The sequence below is a fragment of the Polyergus mexicanus genome, unplaced genomic scaffold (genome assembly GCF_030449975.1).
Source record: "Polyergus mexicanus isolate NDT 795.1 unplaced genomic scaffold, iyPolMexi1.0 SCAF_7, whole genome shotgun sequence".
NCBI lineage: Eukaryota > Metazoa > Arthropoda > Insecta > Hymenoptera > Formicidae > Polyergus > Polyergus mexicanus.
The window spans coordinates 8202941-8221582 of NW_027223327.1; the positions used below are offsets into that span (position 1 = coordinate 8202941).

General features: G+C 27.6%; 2 protein-coding genes, 1 long non-coding RNA gene and 2 other non-coding genes across 7 annotated transcripts; 3 read left to right on the forward strand and 2 right to left on the reverse strand.

Moving 5' to 3' along the window:
* Positions 1 to 114: 114 nt before the first annotated feature.
* LOC138934472 (uncharacterized) lies at positions 115 to 9806 on the forward strand. The gene is made up of 3 exons (XR_011447140.1): positions 115 to 474; positions 545 to 680; positions 9667 to 9806. It is a non-coding gene; the product is annotated as an uncharacterized lncRNA (long non-coding RNA).
* LOC138934827 (ejaculatory bulb-specific protein 3-like) lies at positions 5103 to 6736 on the reverse strand. The gene is made up of 2 exons (XM_070298923.1): positions 6493 to 6736; positions 5103 to 5692 (listed from the first exon to the last, which is right to left on the reverse strand). Exons 1-2 carry the CDS (start codon positions 6698 to 6700, stop codon positions 5520 to 5522), a joined length of 381 nt encoding a protein of 126 aa, XP_070155024.1. The 5' UTR covers positions 6701 to 6736; the 3' UTR covers positions 5103 to 5519.
* LOC138934471 (phenoloxidase-activating factor 2) lies at positions 9207 to 15994 on the reverse strand. 3 transcript variants are annotated; one of them, XM_070298238.1, is made up of 6 exons: positions 15886 to 15994; positions 13521 to 13887; positions 11236 to 11535; positions 10522 to 10790; positions 9892 to 10055; positions 9207 to 9483 (listed from the first exon to the last, which is right to left on the reverse strand). In XM_070298238.1, exons 2-6 carry the CDS (start codon positions 13859 to 13861, stop codon positions 9280 to 9282), a joined length of 1278 nt encoding a protein of 425 aa, XP_070154339.1. In that variant the 5' UTR covers positions 13862 to 13887; positions 15886 to 15994; the 3' UTR covers positions 9207 to 9279. The 3 variants fall into 3 exon arrangements, with proteins under 3 accessions (XP_070154339.1, XP_070154337.1, XP_070154338.1); XM_070298236.1 differs by having other exon boundaries at positions 13485 to 13887; XM_070298237.1 differs by having other exon boundaries at positions 13485 to 13883; positions 15886 to 15985.
* Positions 15995 to 17968: 1974 nt separating this feature from the next.
* Trnah-gug (transfer RNA histidin (anticodon GUG)) lies at positions 17969 to 18040 on the forward strand. Its single transcript has one exon. It is a non-coding gene; the product is annotated as a tRNA-His (tRNA).
* Positions 18041 to 18341: 301 nt separating this feature from the next.
* Positions 18342 to 18413, forward strand: Trnah-gug (transfer RNA histidin (anticodon GUG)). Its single transcript has one exon. It is a non-coding gene; the product is annotated as a tRNA-His (tRNA).
* Positions 18414 to 18642: the final 229 nt, after the last annotated feature.

Genomic DNA, 18642 nt, shown 5'->3' on the forward strand with positions numbered 1-18642 from the left:
GTCGTTTGATGTACATAAAAGAAAGATTAGATTAAAAATAATGAATTATGCAATTCGAAATTTTTTCCGTAAGCGATTCTAGTGAAGTTAGAGTCTGAAGTCTGACAGTCTGACTATGGTGTTTTTTACACCATAAGTCTGATCATCATCATATTCGATGTTTCGATAGTTCGAGAATTGCGATATTGCGATATTGCGATTCTCGAAGTCGGATGTCCGTTACGGAACGCGCCACGACGATTGTAAAACCGCGTTCAAATCGGTATGTATCTTTCGCGATATTTTTACTGTTCGCGACAGAATCTCGTGTGCGAGAATATCGTTAATGTTTCTCATAAATTATCGCAAATATTGATAATGTATTGGTTTTCGTATTCAATTGCTATATTACATTAATATTGCGATTTTATTGAGTGTTCGGTATGCGTCTCTGTATATCATTCATCATCACAACTATTGCATATAAACAATCAGGTATGCATCAGAATAATCGAAAATACACAACTTTTGCTATCTTGTAATCTGAAAAAGAATTGTGTTCTAGAAGTCCGGCGTCCATGGAAATAAACATACATTTCATCTTATTTCCTCGCCCAAATCGGAGTCGATCGAGATTGATTTACATTTCATTCTTCGCCGAAATTTCACGGGCATTTCACACAATGCACGCACATAATCAGGTATTTATTAAAAAAAGGTATGTAATAGAGAAAAGGTATGTAGTAAAAAATTATTAAAAATAAATTTTTATCTTATTTTTCTTTTAATTTTGAAGAGAGATCGCGTTCGAACAGTTTAAGGAAAAAGATTACTTATTACTAAAATTATTTTATTTACAATAAAATTTTTATTACAAAAGTAAAAAGAAAATAATAGATATTTGCTATTTGCGGGAATTTTCAGATTGATTTAACAATATTTGCTGCACACTAATGTCCTTTTTCAAATATCGTAATCAATTACAAGCAGTTAAAACAATATAAAAAAAAAGGAATGTAGTTATTAATCGATGAAATATCAGGAAAAATATCATGAAATATAAATATAAATTATAAAATTAATACAGAGTTGTGTAAGCCAAAATATTGTCACATGTTACTATGTAAAAAAGTTTAATTTTATATCGCTTTTAAACAAATCTCTTGATTGTGTTAAAAATATCAAAAATTATACTTCATAAAAAATTAGATTCCAAACGAATAATCGTGTTAAATATCTATAAATTTTTTACTGATTAAGCAGTAGATTTTCAAAGATATTTTTTAGTCATGCAAACTGTGTTATGAACATCTTTCAACTTACATATTGTCAATAATTATTTCTTTCAACCAGTGTTTTTTTATATCTTCTAAAGTTTTCGCAACTATTTATTGCCAAACAACGGAGGAGTATCATTATTTTTAATAAATCATACTGGTTTAACATTGCTTTTTACTTTTTATTATATTTTTTTGCATTGATTTTCAGAAATTTCGGCAAAAACTTCTGTAACAAAAATAAAAATTTAATATTTATTAGATTTAATCTATAATAATTGCTCTTTTCTTTAATAATCGCTTTTTGCTCTGATGAATAGATGTATAAAAAAACCTACAAAACTTTTAATACTGTTGTTGACAAGTGTAAAGGGATATTTAGAAAGCCTATCTTTTAAAAACACAATTTTTGTAAGAAAGATCAAAGATTGTTATTGTCGCTTATTTTTCTAAAAAAGCAATCATTTATTAAAAGACAGAACGATATGAATGTTTGATCGATGATTGATACGCAACAAGTTTTTATACATATACTTATGTAAGATGTTTTGTTGCCGCGTATTCTTTTCTACCATATTATTTTTGAATAATAGATTAATTTAGAATTATCTTCTCTGTCAAACATTTGAGTTATATTATCAATTTTTTTATTGCACAACTTTGAAATTGTTCAAATTATATATCTTTGCAATTCTCAGTTTTAATCTTATTATATATATATATATATATATATTAAGCTGCAATATTTTACGAAAAAATTTTTTTGAAGATTTTTTTTAGCAAAGTGGTTGTTTTCTACAAATTGACATATTCTATATTTTATACTTCGATATAATCGAATATTTATTTTTAAATGTTGATTCAAAGAATATAGATAAATATTTATCATCAACAATATTATTAAAATTTTAATACACTCTCTGATAGAAAGATTCTAATGAATATCTTCGAATATAAATCTTTATTTTGAGCTTTTGATTAGATTAGAGCTAGGAAATAAAATAGTATATAAGTTTTGTAGGTATCCTCTCTCTAAGATAAAGAGAAAATTGCCTATATAAAACTAATTGTAGCACATTATTCTGTCATTATTTTTTAAATTATTTTACCAATGAGATTCTTGTTGCAAATCACTGATTACTTTTGAAAATTATAAGTGTTTCGATATTATTATATTTTAAGAAAAAATCAATTTTTTTGAATAGACTAAAAAAAATTTATTGCGAACGAGAAAAAGATATAATATATAAAAGTAAAATAATCTACATATAGGCATATCTTTGAAGAACTTCGCATTCTGTTGTCATGCATGATCCTGTTTCTATTTAACATTTACGATACTGATCTCACAATTTTCTTAGAAATACTTATGACATCAACATCATGTATTTATCGTCATATTATGTTGTTTTTGCAGAAATGCACGTCAGTATAATATCAGTTTACTGAATCATTGTCACTTTAAAAATAATACAGATAATAAATGATCAAAGAATCATATATCTTACAGACATTTATCCATGACAAAAACTATCATGTGTAAAATTTTTATGGAAGAAAAAAATAGTGGTGCGGTTTAATTAGTAAAAAAGTAAATATATACATATAGATAATAATATTAATAAACTGTTTTGGATGTAATCATAATTGTTTAAATATCCGTTTCGAATAGTTTTTATAAATGAATAAATAAAGCTAAAAAAAGCTCTTCGATATCTAATCAAGAAACTAGAGAAACCTCGCATCGTGTGAACATCAATTTTTTGGAAACAATTTAATAAAAAAGTTAGTATGTGTCAACATGGCATTCAATTATAAGTCTTATGATATAAACGATTGAAATTCAACACTTTTTGCGAATTCCGCTTCAGGATAGCGAATAAATAAATTTTTTTTTGCACAATTTTATGTAGTATTTAATTTACAGATTCTTTGTTGAAATTGCATTATATTGAAGATAGTTACGGATAATATAAATTACCTAGAAAGCAGATTTGCTTTTGATAACGTATGAAAATTATTTATATAATTATCATTTATTTAAATAACAATGCATATGAATATTATTTCCTTGATTATTAAAAAACTTCAAATTAATATCTTTTTCCATCAATTATTCATGAATGTGATGATAATAAATAATTGACTTCTTAGATACATCATTAGGTGATAAAGCATTAAAATATGTGTGATGTGTAATTAAGTGTTTTTCCTCATAATAAACTTTACCTCTTGTAATATGACAAATTATAAATAAAATATTATAAATCATCATATAAATTATTTATAACAATTACATAAACATTATATAAATTAATTGTATTTTATGTCACGTATTATATGAATTCACAAAGATAATGTACTTAATTTTTATTTGATAAAAATATCGTGCTATCAGTTCATTTTAATTACCTTTGATCTTGAAGTCCTTGTTACGAAATATTGCGCATAGACATTAATAATTAGAGAGATATATTAAGAAAAGACGTAGAAAGATCAGAGAAGGAAAATATGATATTATCTTACAAACAATATATTAATAAATGCAAATATTTTTTTTTCCTAAGATATGACTTCCTTATTAAATATTTAATACTACAGACAATTTTATTTGTTTGTCTTGCTCTAGAAACTTCTCTAAATTATTGTATATACAATTTAATACTCTTAGCTTAGACAGTAAAACTTAAGAAAATTTGTTTCTTTTTTCTTTTGAAAGTAAAAAAACCTTTTCCAATTTTTACCATTAATTTAGAAAAAATTATTACTTCACAATATCACGCTCTCGAAGATTTTGTTTTTGAAGAAAAGTAATTAATATTGAAATAAAAGTATTGAGATATATATATATATAAGCTAAATTTCATTACTGGATTTGAAAAAGAATATCGTAAATAATTCAACGATTAATACTTTATAATAATTTTTCGTGAACGTGAATAATAAAAATAGATTTTAGTAGAAATATTTTTAATTGTAAATTTATTTTATTATGATTTTAAATTATCACACAAATATAAATTTATATAAATATGTATATACAACTATTTTGGTATATGCACACACATCTTGGAACAATTTTACGATGTATAAATATTTCACGAATTTTAAAATAAATTTAAAATTATACACATGCTTTTTTCAGCATTTTACAAAAGTAACTAGCATATATGTGTTCCACATATCTCATACAGAATAATATTTATTATATTAATTAACTAAGAAATATAAAAAGAATTTTTCTGTTTTTCACGTTATTGTTTGTACTTATTTGGATTATTTTTCCTTAATCGAGCAATATTTTGCGTGAGAACTTACTACGGACTCATTACAATAATATTATGATATCAAGAACAACAAATTATTTCCTTGCATTTCCTATGAGCTGTTAATATCATAAATTAGCTTTTTCTATATTAGGTATGTCAATATGTATTTATACTTATTTTAACGTTTCACGGCGATTGCAAAACTATATTAAATCAGTCCGTATTTTATATGTTTATTGTTTGTGGAAAAATCTTGTGAAAAATTATCTTACCATTGTTTCTTATAAATCATTAGATACCAATATACTCTATCGTATATAATAATCATTATTATATATCAATAATTTATTATATAGAATGTAATTTTAATGTCTAGAATGTTTTTTTATGAATCCGAAATCGATCGAAAATGACTTATTAGATTTGACATTATTTTCTTGGCAAAATACACCGAAAGTACAACAGTTACGCAATTATGTTCAAGTATAGGCTAGAATCATTAAAGATAGACAAATTTTATTAATTTTGCATCTAAAGAATCATGAAAAATCTATTTGGAGGGCTTAAAAAAAGAAGATTATTTATAACCATTACCATTTTATTTGCAATAAAATATTTGTTACAAAAGTGAATAATATGAATTATCTTTATAAAGATCGTCTTTTGAAAAATTTATCGTGCATTTTAATTTTCCCTTTTAAATAAGCAGTTAATAAGTGCAGTTAGATTTAAAGCTATTTAAAATAAGTATAAATGATAATAAGAAAAAATAGTTATCCATCAATAAAATGTACAATAAATCGTAAATTTAATAACAAGTTGTAGTTGGAAATATTTTGATATAGTTATATATATATATATATATGTTTTAACATTTGGCTGTTAAATTTGGTATCGCGTTTAAATGAATAGTGATTATTGTATATAAGTAATTAACCAGTAAATATCTTTTAATATTGGTATTGTCAGCAGTTATTTAATATTGTTGATGTTGTTAGGAATTATTTTCTCCAGCTTTTCTTTTAATATCTTCTAAAGTCTTCTCGACAAATCGATTCCAGGATTCAGGCTCATTCTTCCTATACCAATCGATTATTTCTTCCAGCATATATTTTTGCTTTTCAGTACATTTCCTGCATTGAGTTTGAAGAGCCTCGCCGATAATCTCTGAAAAGATATATTTAATAAAATAATTCTTGTGTCCATAATAATCGATCTTATTTCTAATAAATATGTAGAACATTGAACATTAATATGATTAACTATGAACAATAATATGATTACTGAAGTAAAACATATAATAGAAGTTTTGAATAAAATAAAAAGTTATAATATATATTTTGCAGATACAAGAAAAGAATCAAATATTTATTTTGTTCTTTACATAGAAAAAAATCAATCATCTATTCAAAGAAATAGAACAACAAAAATATCTAGTTGATAAAAAGTGCGCAGCTTTTTTTGCACATATATATGCAGAACATCTATTGTGTATTTCTCTCTCACATTATTTTTGAATAACGAATTAATTTAAAAAGTTAATCTTTTTCTTATAAAATATTCGAAGCATATTGTCGTTACACTGCATTTTCTTTTTTTTTTTTTTAATATACGCATATATTTTTACTTATATAAATTACATATACATATATTTTTATAACTAATGATAAGCTTGTCAAAATAATATCTTTTATTAAAGTAAAGTGTTTTCTTGAAATTAACTGAGCATTAACTGGGACCTTATTTTATCACATATATTCTTTCCTAATATTTACAGAAATGTCTATTATATATATGATTCACATATTAATTATTTAAAAATTATAAATGTTTACGACATTAAACATTAAAGAAAAATAGATTTTAGATTAATCAAAGAAAAAGAATCTCTTTCTCTCTTCCTCTGTCACAAAAAATGAAAAATTATACGATAAAAGTAAGAACATATCTTATATATATATACATACTATTAAAGAATTTCGAATCTGCTGTTATGCATGGTGTTATTCCCATAAAACAGTTGTAATATTGTTTTCGTAGTTTATTGTTGTTGAGTATTTCTAAGATATCGATATTATCGTACTTATCGTCGTATTTATCTTCCTTCGCAAGAACACACATCAGAGCAATACCAATGATCGCGATCGTGCAGAGTAGTCGAGCCATTATTTTCATTTCTACGATAAGTTTTAATAGAGATACTGAGTAGTCGGGAATCGTACATCTTATTTATATGTGTCGGTCGTGGTAAAAATAATGTTAGAATGCAAGATGTAATCGGAAAGAAAAACTGGAAATCCGATTTAATTAGTAAGAGCGTAAACATATAACAAGTGTGAACGTGGAAAGGGAAAGTGATGCATGCAACAAGCATACAATGTAATAGCCTATAATTATTATAATGAAGATTTCTTATAATCATTTGAATATCCGTTTTGAATAATTTTTATAAGTCGATAGATAATGATAAACAACTCTTCGATATTCAAATACAAGAAAAAGGGAAATAAAATAAGGTTTTTTTTTTTTTTAATTTACTCTCCTTAATTTTAAATACAAGGACTGGAATAAAGTACACAAAAATGGTTTTAATAAAATAAAAAATACTTAATAATTTTGTTTTGCAGAATAAATTTTTAACTATAAGTAAATATATGTAAGCAATTGAGTAGGGAGGGAGATGCTATTACTTTGAAATTTTTAGAGACAAGTGATCATACCTGAAGTAATCCGGCGAAATATTTCCATGCGACTTGTCCTATAGGGATCTTAGCTCTTGAGACCTGTGTGAACATTTGTAGATTTCTAACAATTTCTAAATCTTTCAGGCCAGGTATCGTCTGCGTATTAACGATATGAAAGTCATCAGACGGTCTATTGTCCATCAATGACGATATCTGATCTATATCCTCGATGTCGTCCACTTCCATATATATATTATTTAAAGATGCATAGTTTTATGAGAAAAATTTTAACAAAAAAGTTAATACGTTAATATTTCGATGAATATTTCACTTGAGGCCTGCTTCAAGGCATAATTATAAATTTTATGCTTTAAATGATTGAAATCGAATGTTTTTTTTTTTTTTTTGCGAATATTACTTCGAAATTACAAAAAAATGAAAAAATCTTTTTCTTTGTATAGTTTTACGTGGGTATTAATCCATGAGCCCTCTGCTAAAGAGTAAAAAATGTAATAATGTTAAAAATAAAAATTGCTTTCTTCGAAAAAATACAGTTAATATAAATTATCTGAAGCACAGTTTGTAACTTTAATTAATATACGAATAAATTGTACAATATAATTTTTGTAATTAAAATCTCTCTCTCTCTCTCTCTCTCTCTCTCTCTTTCTTTCTCTGATTGGAATATTATCTCTAGTATAAAATTAATTATATAAGAAAAGGTGACACAGATGTATTACGTAATTATTGTATTGTCATAAATAAACAATCATAATTATTATATAAATATTATATAAATTATTAAATAATTATTATCAAAGATTGTATTTTATTGTTAAAGATATCTCTTATTCATGAAAACAATTTCTTATAGAAAATTTATAATATGACCATAATAAATAATCACATTATTCCAATCATTTTTATATATATAATTATATAAGATATTCTTGTATATATAAGATATCCTTATACAATTTATTACGCATCATTTAAGTTGATTCTTATCTAATAATAATATGCTATCTGCTTATCTTAATCACCTTAAAATTACCGTCTTCAGGTTTTGAAATTATTTGTACACATCACTGAGATGATGCAACCACAATAATTGGAAAATATTTTAGAAAAATTAGAGCAACATTATTTTATAAAGAAACACATGTATACAAAAATGCAAATTTTTTATTATTTATTAATATGAAACTTACGATTTTTAATCTTGATATAAAATGTGTTGTGAATATACAATTTTACATAATTAATGTAGGATAAACTGGTAATGTGAGATTAAAATTAAGATATTTCGATCGTCACAGGATCTTAAAAAATGCCGTGAATATTCCAATTATTAATGATTGTATATAATAATTTTCTGGGAACGCGTATAAAAATCGGCTTTAATAGAAATATTTTCAATTTAATATTATTGGTCTTGTTATTATTTAATTATCGCTTCTTTGTTATATCACACAGATCTAAATTTATACAAATATTTTTATTTTTCTCTATTTGCATTCTTATTATTTTTTATCGAACATTTTATTATTTTAATAACATTTGACCAATCTCTTTATTGTGATTAGTATTATATTGTGAAATTTGTCATCAGCAAATTAATAACTGATTGATTGAAAATTATTAAGATATTTTTAAGATATTATCAAAAGGAAATAAACTTGACACTGTTCTATTTTTAATAAAAATGTGTTATTCGCTCATGCATCATATATAAAATGTCATACATTGACTTTGAGGATTATTCATCCTTTGTCGTATAAAATTACTTTCGAAATGCACATAACTCAGCTTATACATAAGTATATAAACACGCGAGACTCTTAATATTAAAAGAGATTCACTAAATTTTATTCTATCCTATTGTATATATGAAATCTGAATATTAACGTGTAACTTGTCAATATTTCATCATTTGCTCTCGAGTGGAGTTGTTCAGGAAATTCAGTACAAAAAGCACAACTCGTAATAGATGAGTGTAACAAAAAAAAAAGAGAGAAAAATTGCGTGATTCACACGTGCTTGGTACAAATCGTAGGATAAAAATAATGGTCAGTTTGGATACTGATAAACGGTGTTATCTAAATTGTAAAAGGCTATCTGCTCATCGATCCATTGACGGGCATGGGCTACATTCGCGTAAACGCCAGGAGTTCCGTTTTCGCCGCAACCAAGTCCCCAGGCTACTATTCCAGCTTGAACATATCTGCTTGGATCGTTCTTTAAGGGACAGACCAAGGGGCTTCCACCATCACCCTGTGAAAAAGAAAATCGAATAATTATTTTCTTGTCTAATATAAAATACAAAGTAGAGAGTAACGTTCTTTGCAGAAAATTGTTGGGAGAGAAAATGACTTGAGTTATAGTTCAAACTTATAAAATTTAACATTAGCATTCATATATAAATAATTATTGCTCCAATTTTTGTTTATTTTTCAGGAAATTACAGCAAGATACGATTGTTCAACGTAAGAAGATTAAAATAAAAATATTTGATCGAGATTCTTATTACACGAATCTTTATAATCTTGAATTCGCAAACTATTATACATAATTGTAAAATAAAAATAAAGCGTGAATTTGATAGAACAGCTCTACACAAATCAATATTACAATTATATAAATAACAAAGAGAAATTTTCGTGAAAGATGCTTCGAATTTACCTTGCAAGTATCTTTCCCTACTTCTCCACCTGCGCAGATGAAACTTTTATCCAAAACAAAATATTTTCCTAGTCTAGTGGTACGCATAATATCTTGGCATGTTTCACTTGTTACTACAGGAAGTTCCACTTTTTTCAAGATCACTTGATAACGTCCCTCTTTACCTATAATTAAATATCAGCAAATAAGATTACTATATGTTGCACCAATTTAGAATTTAGTTTTTCAATCATTAATATATATATATATATGTTTATATATGTTAATTAATTATAACGTTTTATTAGAATATAATAAAACATTATAATTAATTATATCTATCTTTGTATCTCAGTAACAAAATTTAATTAATATAATCACAGATTTAAAAATATATGACGAAGAGACAAAACACTATTATATATTTCTTTTTATACACTTGTAAATTAAAATTTGTTAAAGATTGAAGAGAATTTCACTTAACCGTCCGGATTATGATCGACAATAGCGCAAAACACATATATACGTTAATGATCATTATATATATATAATGATCAGTTATCGTTTCAATTAATGTATCGTGTCAAAGACATATTAAGACGTTTAATCGATGGATATTCGTTCTTTTTTATACTTTTGCATATTGCTTACCGAATACATCTTTTCCCCATCCACTGGCAAAACATCTGGATCCGTCAAAATTCGTATTCACTTCCGGTAGACAGACGATATCTACATTCTCCGCGTACTCGACCGGGCTTTTCAAGATCAGTATAGCGTAATCGTTGTAAAGTGCGCCAGAATGATAACTCTCGTGAACTACGACTTTTTCGACGTCACGGTCCTGATGCGGGTAGATCTCGTTCTTCGTCTGCGTGTCCCATTCTCCCGCGCGGACTTTGAGTTCGTTTGGCTGTTTTCTTTTGATCGAAATGTTTTGTTAAATTAGTGAAATAACGAAGAAAGAGCAAGATGCAAAATGTTAAGATTTTGTTCTTATTTTTGTACTCGAAATAACACTTATTTCTATACTTTTATTCGTATATTTGAGACAAGACTTATTTTGAAGTAATACTCTATTGTAATTCTCGACATAATCGAATATATTCTTTTGCCAAATCGAAAGATTCTTCAGAAAGATCTGTAATATTTTTGTATCCTAAATTAATTCATATTCACTCATTCAGTTGCGTTAACGCAACGCCAGTTGCGGTTGATTGTATTTCCTTTTATCACATTTAAAACTATCTTGTTCAAGACCAAGATTGAAGAATAGATAATGTTAACATTTTGCCAACTAAGGTTATCAAATATGACGTTGTCATTTGTTATCATAACAATATTTATAACAAGTCGGATACTGACCCATTAACGCAATGAGCCGCAGTGAGAACGGCTTGTCGGTGGATAAGTGCACCGCCACATTGATAAACATTCAATTTTTGGCCGTTTTCGCCGATGGCCTCTTCTTTCAAGATAGCCACCATCCACGGAAACTCGCCGAACTGGGCCTCGTTATCGATCTGACCGGTGATCCTAAAACCGACTCCTTCAGCATGTCGTTGTCCACATCCTTTTCTATCGTTCGGTGGCGGCGTGGGTGGTGCCTGTCGATCCGGCGGTTTGCAACAAACGTCCAAATAATTCTCGCATGGTCCAAAAGCTCTAAATGTCCAACCAAATAATTGTGAAAATATCACGATCGATTATTCTCATTATTGATTAATTTTATACTACGAATAGCGACGCGTCATTTATTCGCATCTAAATAAGCAAGTAATAGAGAAATCTGAAAAGCATCTCTAAAAGAGTTTCAATGAATATCTGAAAGAGAGAAAGAGAGATCAATAAAACATATTGTTTCTATTTTTTTAAATCTTGAATCTTTGAATAAAATGTTTTTTTTTTATTTCGCTAATAACGACAATTTATTAAATTATATTTTTGAATATTAAAAGATTGCAGGTTCAAAATTTCGTGACATAAAACGATTTAAATATTAGGCAGTCGCCTAATTCTAAGAACATTTATACATAAAATCATCATTTTATATATATATATAAACATAAAGAATTGCTCATTTTTCATAATTTCTCCTATATATATATATAAATAAAAGAATCATTAAAAATAAACAATTCTCTATGTTTGCCAATAGTTTCTTTTCTGCACGATTTAATTGCTTATCGAATGAAAATTATATGTGCTTAAATTAACAATGGAAATTATTATTTATTAGCAGTTCTAGAGAGAAGGATTTTATTTCCCAAAGATAGTCTCATGCGGCGTACATAATACATTTAGAAATGACATGCTTAAAATAAATAGTCACTTTGAAACTCAAAACCACAGCACACTTGATTTTTTTTATAATTAATCATAATATTGACCATAAATGAGCAAGAGATGAAAATGTCTGTATGTACATACATGCATGCAGACATTTTCATCTTGCTAAGTCACGCACGGAGAACATTTTTAGCTAATTGCAAACTGTGCCGGTAAATAATTAATGATGACCACGATACCGTGTGTGATATTGTAAATGTAAATATTTTAGAGTTATATTTTTCTTTAATTCTGCAATTTCAATTACTATAATTAAATAATACTTCGATTACTTATAATTATAATAATTGGAGAGCCACTTTTTTGAACGTTGTGCCCTCGATAAGCAATAGTCACCGCGTAGAATATATTTAATTACGTTGTCATTTATGAATGCACAACATTGTGTGCGAGAGCTGAGCACTGTACAAAAGAGTACAAAAGAAATCGTAAACCGTTTCTAGTTCAGCAACATTGACGCACTATTACTTCCGCTTTCCTTCTAACGTAACCATCCTCCGTGTATGACTCAAATCACTTGTTGCAACCATCATGCTATAAACGCATTCGATGACTATATATTGTACATTATAAAGATGCAAGTATAATGATAAATAATGATAGATGTTTTTTATCAATTTACAAAGAAATTTGTAACAAAAAGTTACGCTTTTTAAAAACATTATCTAAAAACATCTTCACATAATAAAAGATAATATATTTGCAAATTATTAAGAAAGAAAGTTAAATATTTTTATAATATTGCTCTATTATTACTTTATATAAAACAGAAAATAATAATAATTATTATTATTAATAGCTGGTTATCATTTTTTTAATTGAAATAAGTATTTTTAAATCAAATACTTATATATATATATATAAATAATGTTAACTGATAATAAGTGCATTTAGTACAGTTAACTATAAATAGATATTAAAATTTCAAACGAGTATAAGTACTATATATATTTATACTACATTTATCTACATATCTACATATATCTAGAAATTTAGATAATGAAAAGATAATGTTATAATTAGAGGATACCATTACCAAATTTAATCAAAACCGGGGAAATCAATGTAAATAAATTTGAGAATAAGAGAATGTAATACTAGTCATCATACCAGAACTATAATTGTTATTAAAGTTTTCCGACCTTGATCTTACTGCGTCGTTAATCGGCAAATTTTGTACACGACAAAAAAATTTCACAGCATGCCGCAATCCATCCACCGGTAGAGAACCGGCCGAGACTTCGATCTTTGGTCAATAAACTCACCCCTGGGACTGCCCATTGTTATCATCAGCACCGAACCTGATATCGATTATACCGATCCCGTTGTCCAAGATCTTGCCTTCCTTGCACTGATAGTAGGGTACGCATTCGCAATTGTCAAGTTTGGGGGCCGGTGTATTTTGCGTGCCGAGATAGAGATTTTTCGGGGTAGTGGTGGTGATGTTTCCGCTCTTGAAGACGTCGTCGATCAGGCTGTCAAGATCGCCGCCTATCTGAGGCACCGATTGAGGGGTCGTCTTCGTTTCGGGAAAAGCCTGATCGATGAGACTGTCGAGGCTACCGCTGTCCTGCTGTGCCGCTGGCAACGACGCTACCAAGGCTACGCTGACCAAGGTCAACATAAGAACCAGTCGCCACATGGTTCGTACCAAGGACTATAGTCTGCCTGAAACAAATACGATGAAGTGGTGTAATATAACTGCGAGGTAATGCAGAACGCAATCGTCCTCGAATGGTTTACAATGAAAAATTTTCACGATGATCGTTTTTTTTTTTTTTTTATTATTATTATAAATAGCGATGACACAGAGCGATGCTACGGTCACTATAAGCCAGAAAACTCAGAGGAAGTAAATGTAAATTAGAATTCAGCGTTCCGTGAAGTCCATAATCGCGCTACGCCTTTTCTACGAATATTAATGCAAGAAAATTTAACCTTCAGCTATTCTCATCGCTATCATTAAGAAGTATTTTTGAATAAATAAAAAACGGGTGTAAAGAACATTTCTATTCGAGATAACAGAATGAAAGATGTATATTAAATTTATGTTGAAGTATTTCCAAATATATCCCTGCAAACTGTTTGAAAATACGTAAAAATATAACAAGATGCATTCAATATTTCATATCTCAGCATGTTATACAATTAAAAAAAAAAGGGAAACAATATTTGTTTCTGTAAATAATACACTTTTTCGAGAAAAATTAAATTTCAAAATTAAAACAATTATAGCATAATAAATTGAGAATAAAAGTTGTAAAGTTTTTTCGATAATAATTTTTTTCCGTCTTATAGAAGGATTCCTCTGACTTATCGAGAAATACGAGATACCATATTAAGTATTTCGCAATTATAGTAATTAAATTGTAGTGATAACCGTAATATCATGAAAATATGCAAGAAATGGAAATGTTTTGACATTTAATGAAACAGGGTTGAATTCTTCTTCTGTAATCGCAACAACAAACTATGCTAAGATTTATTAAGCATTAATTGCTTAAAATTCGCTTTTTAATGAACTATATGAAAAGTTATATATTATATATTAATTTAATATGAGAACATCGAAAAGAAAATTTTATAAATTTATATCATAAAGGAGACAATTCTTTTTCTTTATACAAGATATTAACATCATAATAAAAATTCTATTTATTGTAATAAAAATAGAAATATTATATTAAATTTTTAATTTTACATGCAAAAAAATATTCTTACAAAATAAGACATTCGTATAGCGATTTTTTTTTTATGACCATGGAATACACGCAATAATTTCAATGTATAATTATTCAGGATATTTGATGTTCTCGTGTAATCAGCATAATGTTCGCTTCTGCAATGAAAATATATGTACAAATATATGCGTCATCATCTGAAAATATTTTTCTTATTTTGTTTATGCATATAAGCGCGCTTTTAGATAGAGTTTTTTAGGTAGATTTCAGACATGATGGAATTTTATGATAAAATATTCTCGTTTATAAGACTAGAGAATATTTCGCCAGTTATCCCGAATATTCGAAATTTGTTGCTATGTGAATTTCATCATTCCAAAGCATTGAAATATTACGCTCGTTTGGTACAACCGTTATATAATTATTTTGATCGTAAAATCTTTCGACATATTTATCCATAATTGTTTGCTATTGACCTTTGTCTGGCATCGAATAACGATTGGCAATCACAAAACCGATATTATTAATATTAACGTTCCGTTTAACCAACATTATTAGCGGCAACAAAATTCGAATGATTTGTAAGAAATAATATAAATCAAAAACTTTTTTGCGCTATCACACACACATACGTACGCACGCACACATGTATAAGACACAATTTTACATATTGTAGAAAATAATTTACATAGTTATCATTATTTATATAATTACATATTAATTAATTCGATAATCGTTATTATACGCTAAGAGCATCAAATTGTCTTCATCATTTTCGAATAGTTAAAATTCAGATCATTAAGGTCACATAAACGAAGTTTACACATACACACACACACACACACACACAAATTATGATATTTAGATACTGATTATAGATAAACGGCAAACTGATATTACTAGTTTTTATTTAAAAAATTCATGAGAAGTGTAATTAAGCTATCTAAATGTTTCGATCGAGCACGAAAATTGATTTGATACTCACCAAGAAAAAAACACAAGAAACGGCGAACGAGTACCTTCCACTTGGAACAACGATGCCCGATTAGAACGCCTCTGAGTAAAGAATCGCGATTTTCTTAGTATAATCCGTAGAATCCCTACTCCCAGCATTTATCACCGAGTATTCTCCCCACCTTTTCCCTCGCTGTTGTCATACCATCATTACTACTCTGAGATTGTAAACTTGGAGAACCGGCATTTCCCACTCATGCGTTGACCCTGGGAATTTTTGATGCGGTTTTCCTGGAAGTTTCAGCACAAGAATTCGCACTATCGTTCTTGGAATATGAAATTCCCGTTCCTCTGTGATGCATAATATAACATATGTTAAAGAGTTCAAGGGTTAAGCAAAACCTTCATATATTGATATCTTTTAGGTAGCAAGGAATGTCTCGAAACAAGTAAACGAACGGGACTTTTTTTAGATAACACAGGTTTTTGCTGCATCCAGAGTTGATCTTGTCGCAAATTTTGCAATAAATAACAAGAGTTTATTTATTTCTTGACATTAGAATCACTAAATGATATAAATATCGCGATAAAGAATTTGAAGTTTCGTACGCGCATTTTTAAAAGCCGAAAAGTGACTTTGTTAAATTGTAATCAGTAATAATATAAATGCACATAAAATATGCAAATCCGACATAATTTTGGTATTCGTATTAAATCCTTGCCGAATTGCGATATACTCAACGTGTCTCGCTATTCTATTCTATATTCGGTAGGGGCTTACCAAGTTTTTAGTGTTAAGGTCATTTATGTCTAGATGAGCATTCTTAGAATCCATTATTAAAACAATCAACGGCTCGTTTGCCATGATATTTTAAACAAGATTTTTTTTTTTGTACAGCTTACCGTAGGAAGAAAAAAAATATCCGAATTATAATTTGATTTAAAAAGTTACAAAGAAAACGATCGAACCATTGAAATTTATATAATATGAAAACAATGCACATCTCGTATTCTATAAATAGCTCATTAAAGAAAACTCGTACTTTATAGCATATTAAAAATGGGTCAATAAAATACATGCTATTTAATCATCATAAATGACGCATTTCGATATATAGAAATTGTCGTGTACTTTACCGCTGCGCTGCTTACACGTAACACTGACAGATATCAGCTGTTGCAACATCGTTTCATCAGCACTATGTCAATGATCAATTATATTGCCATTTTATCAAACGCAACGGGAAACAATATGAATCACGTTTTTCGCAAATCATTTCAAACGCATTTATCACTCGGAAAGTGAACATTTTGCGCAAAATGAATGAATTAAAAGAATTTATAAAAATCTACTGTGCAAAATGTAAAATCTTAATCTATAAAATCAAAATCTTTGGCATCGCAGATATATGGAGAGAGAGACAATATCTTTCTACTCTTATAATTTTTCTTACAATTATGAAAGTCTCAAGATTAACAAAGCTTATATATATATATATATATATATATATATATTATTTGCAATAAGAAATCTGACAGCAACTTGAAAAGAGTTATGCTTTAAGATGTTCTGCTACCATCTAAAGGATGTAATCATTGACAGTAATTATAATTATAATTGTTAGCAGGAAATCATGAATACACGCGTTATATATATCTGCCTTTCACATAATAATTTAATTAAATAATTACTTCCTCATCAAAACAATGCTGACGTATTGTTATTTAAAAACAAGCGTATTTTTTGCGCACATTACTTTAAAAAAAAAAACGTACCTCAAATTAATTTTTTTAAAGAGATTAAATTAAAAATCAAATTTATTATTCAATTTAATTATTTCTGATTTATTGCGCATATATTGTTAATATTGTTATTTAGTCTAAACACAACGTCCTTATATTTATATATAACGAGAATATTAACTACCTCATTAATTAAAAATTCTATATATTTTTTTATTTTTATTTTTTTATTATGTTTTATTCCAAATAATTTAATGTATTATGATATTATTGAACAAGATATATATATATATATTGAATGATTTAGAATTTGTTACAGATTATTTTTGTTTCTACTCGGTTCTCCAATTTTGGAATCAGCTCTTCCAATAGCCGTGATCGTCTAGTGGTTAGGACCCTACGTTGTGGCCGTAGTAACCCAGGTTCGAATCCTGGTCACGGCAATGTGAAAATATTATCATGGTGGAAGTTATTTTTTATAATTATCCATCACTACCTTAATAGCCTTATATGTGAGCATAAATATTTTTGATATTTTATATACTTACATCGTCCTCCGGTGTAATTTTTTGAAACTCAGATTTTTATATATTATAATTATCTTATGTATACATTGTCTCATTACAAAAATACATTAATTATACTGTTTATTACGATATTAAAGTATGTGCTTAATTATGAAAATTCTATCACTGGCGCGAACATTATGCTCAATTCTCCAATATGCAATCAGTTCTTCCAGTAGCCGTGATCGTCTAGTGGTTAGGACCCTACGTTGTGGCCGTAGTAACCCAGGTTCGAATCCTGGTCACGGCAATGTGAAAACATTGTCACGGTGGAAGCTTTTTTTGACAATTTTTTAATTGTTAATTATCAAATAACGATATCGCAAACTTAAATATCTATATTTTATATATTTGTCTTTTGTTAGTGCAATTTTATTTTAGAACCGATTTTTAGATATCACGATAATGATATTTATGTACGATACTATGTGGAATATTTATTAAATTGAAAATTCAGTTTTTTATATATATATATATAT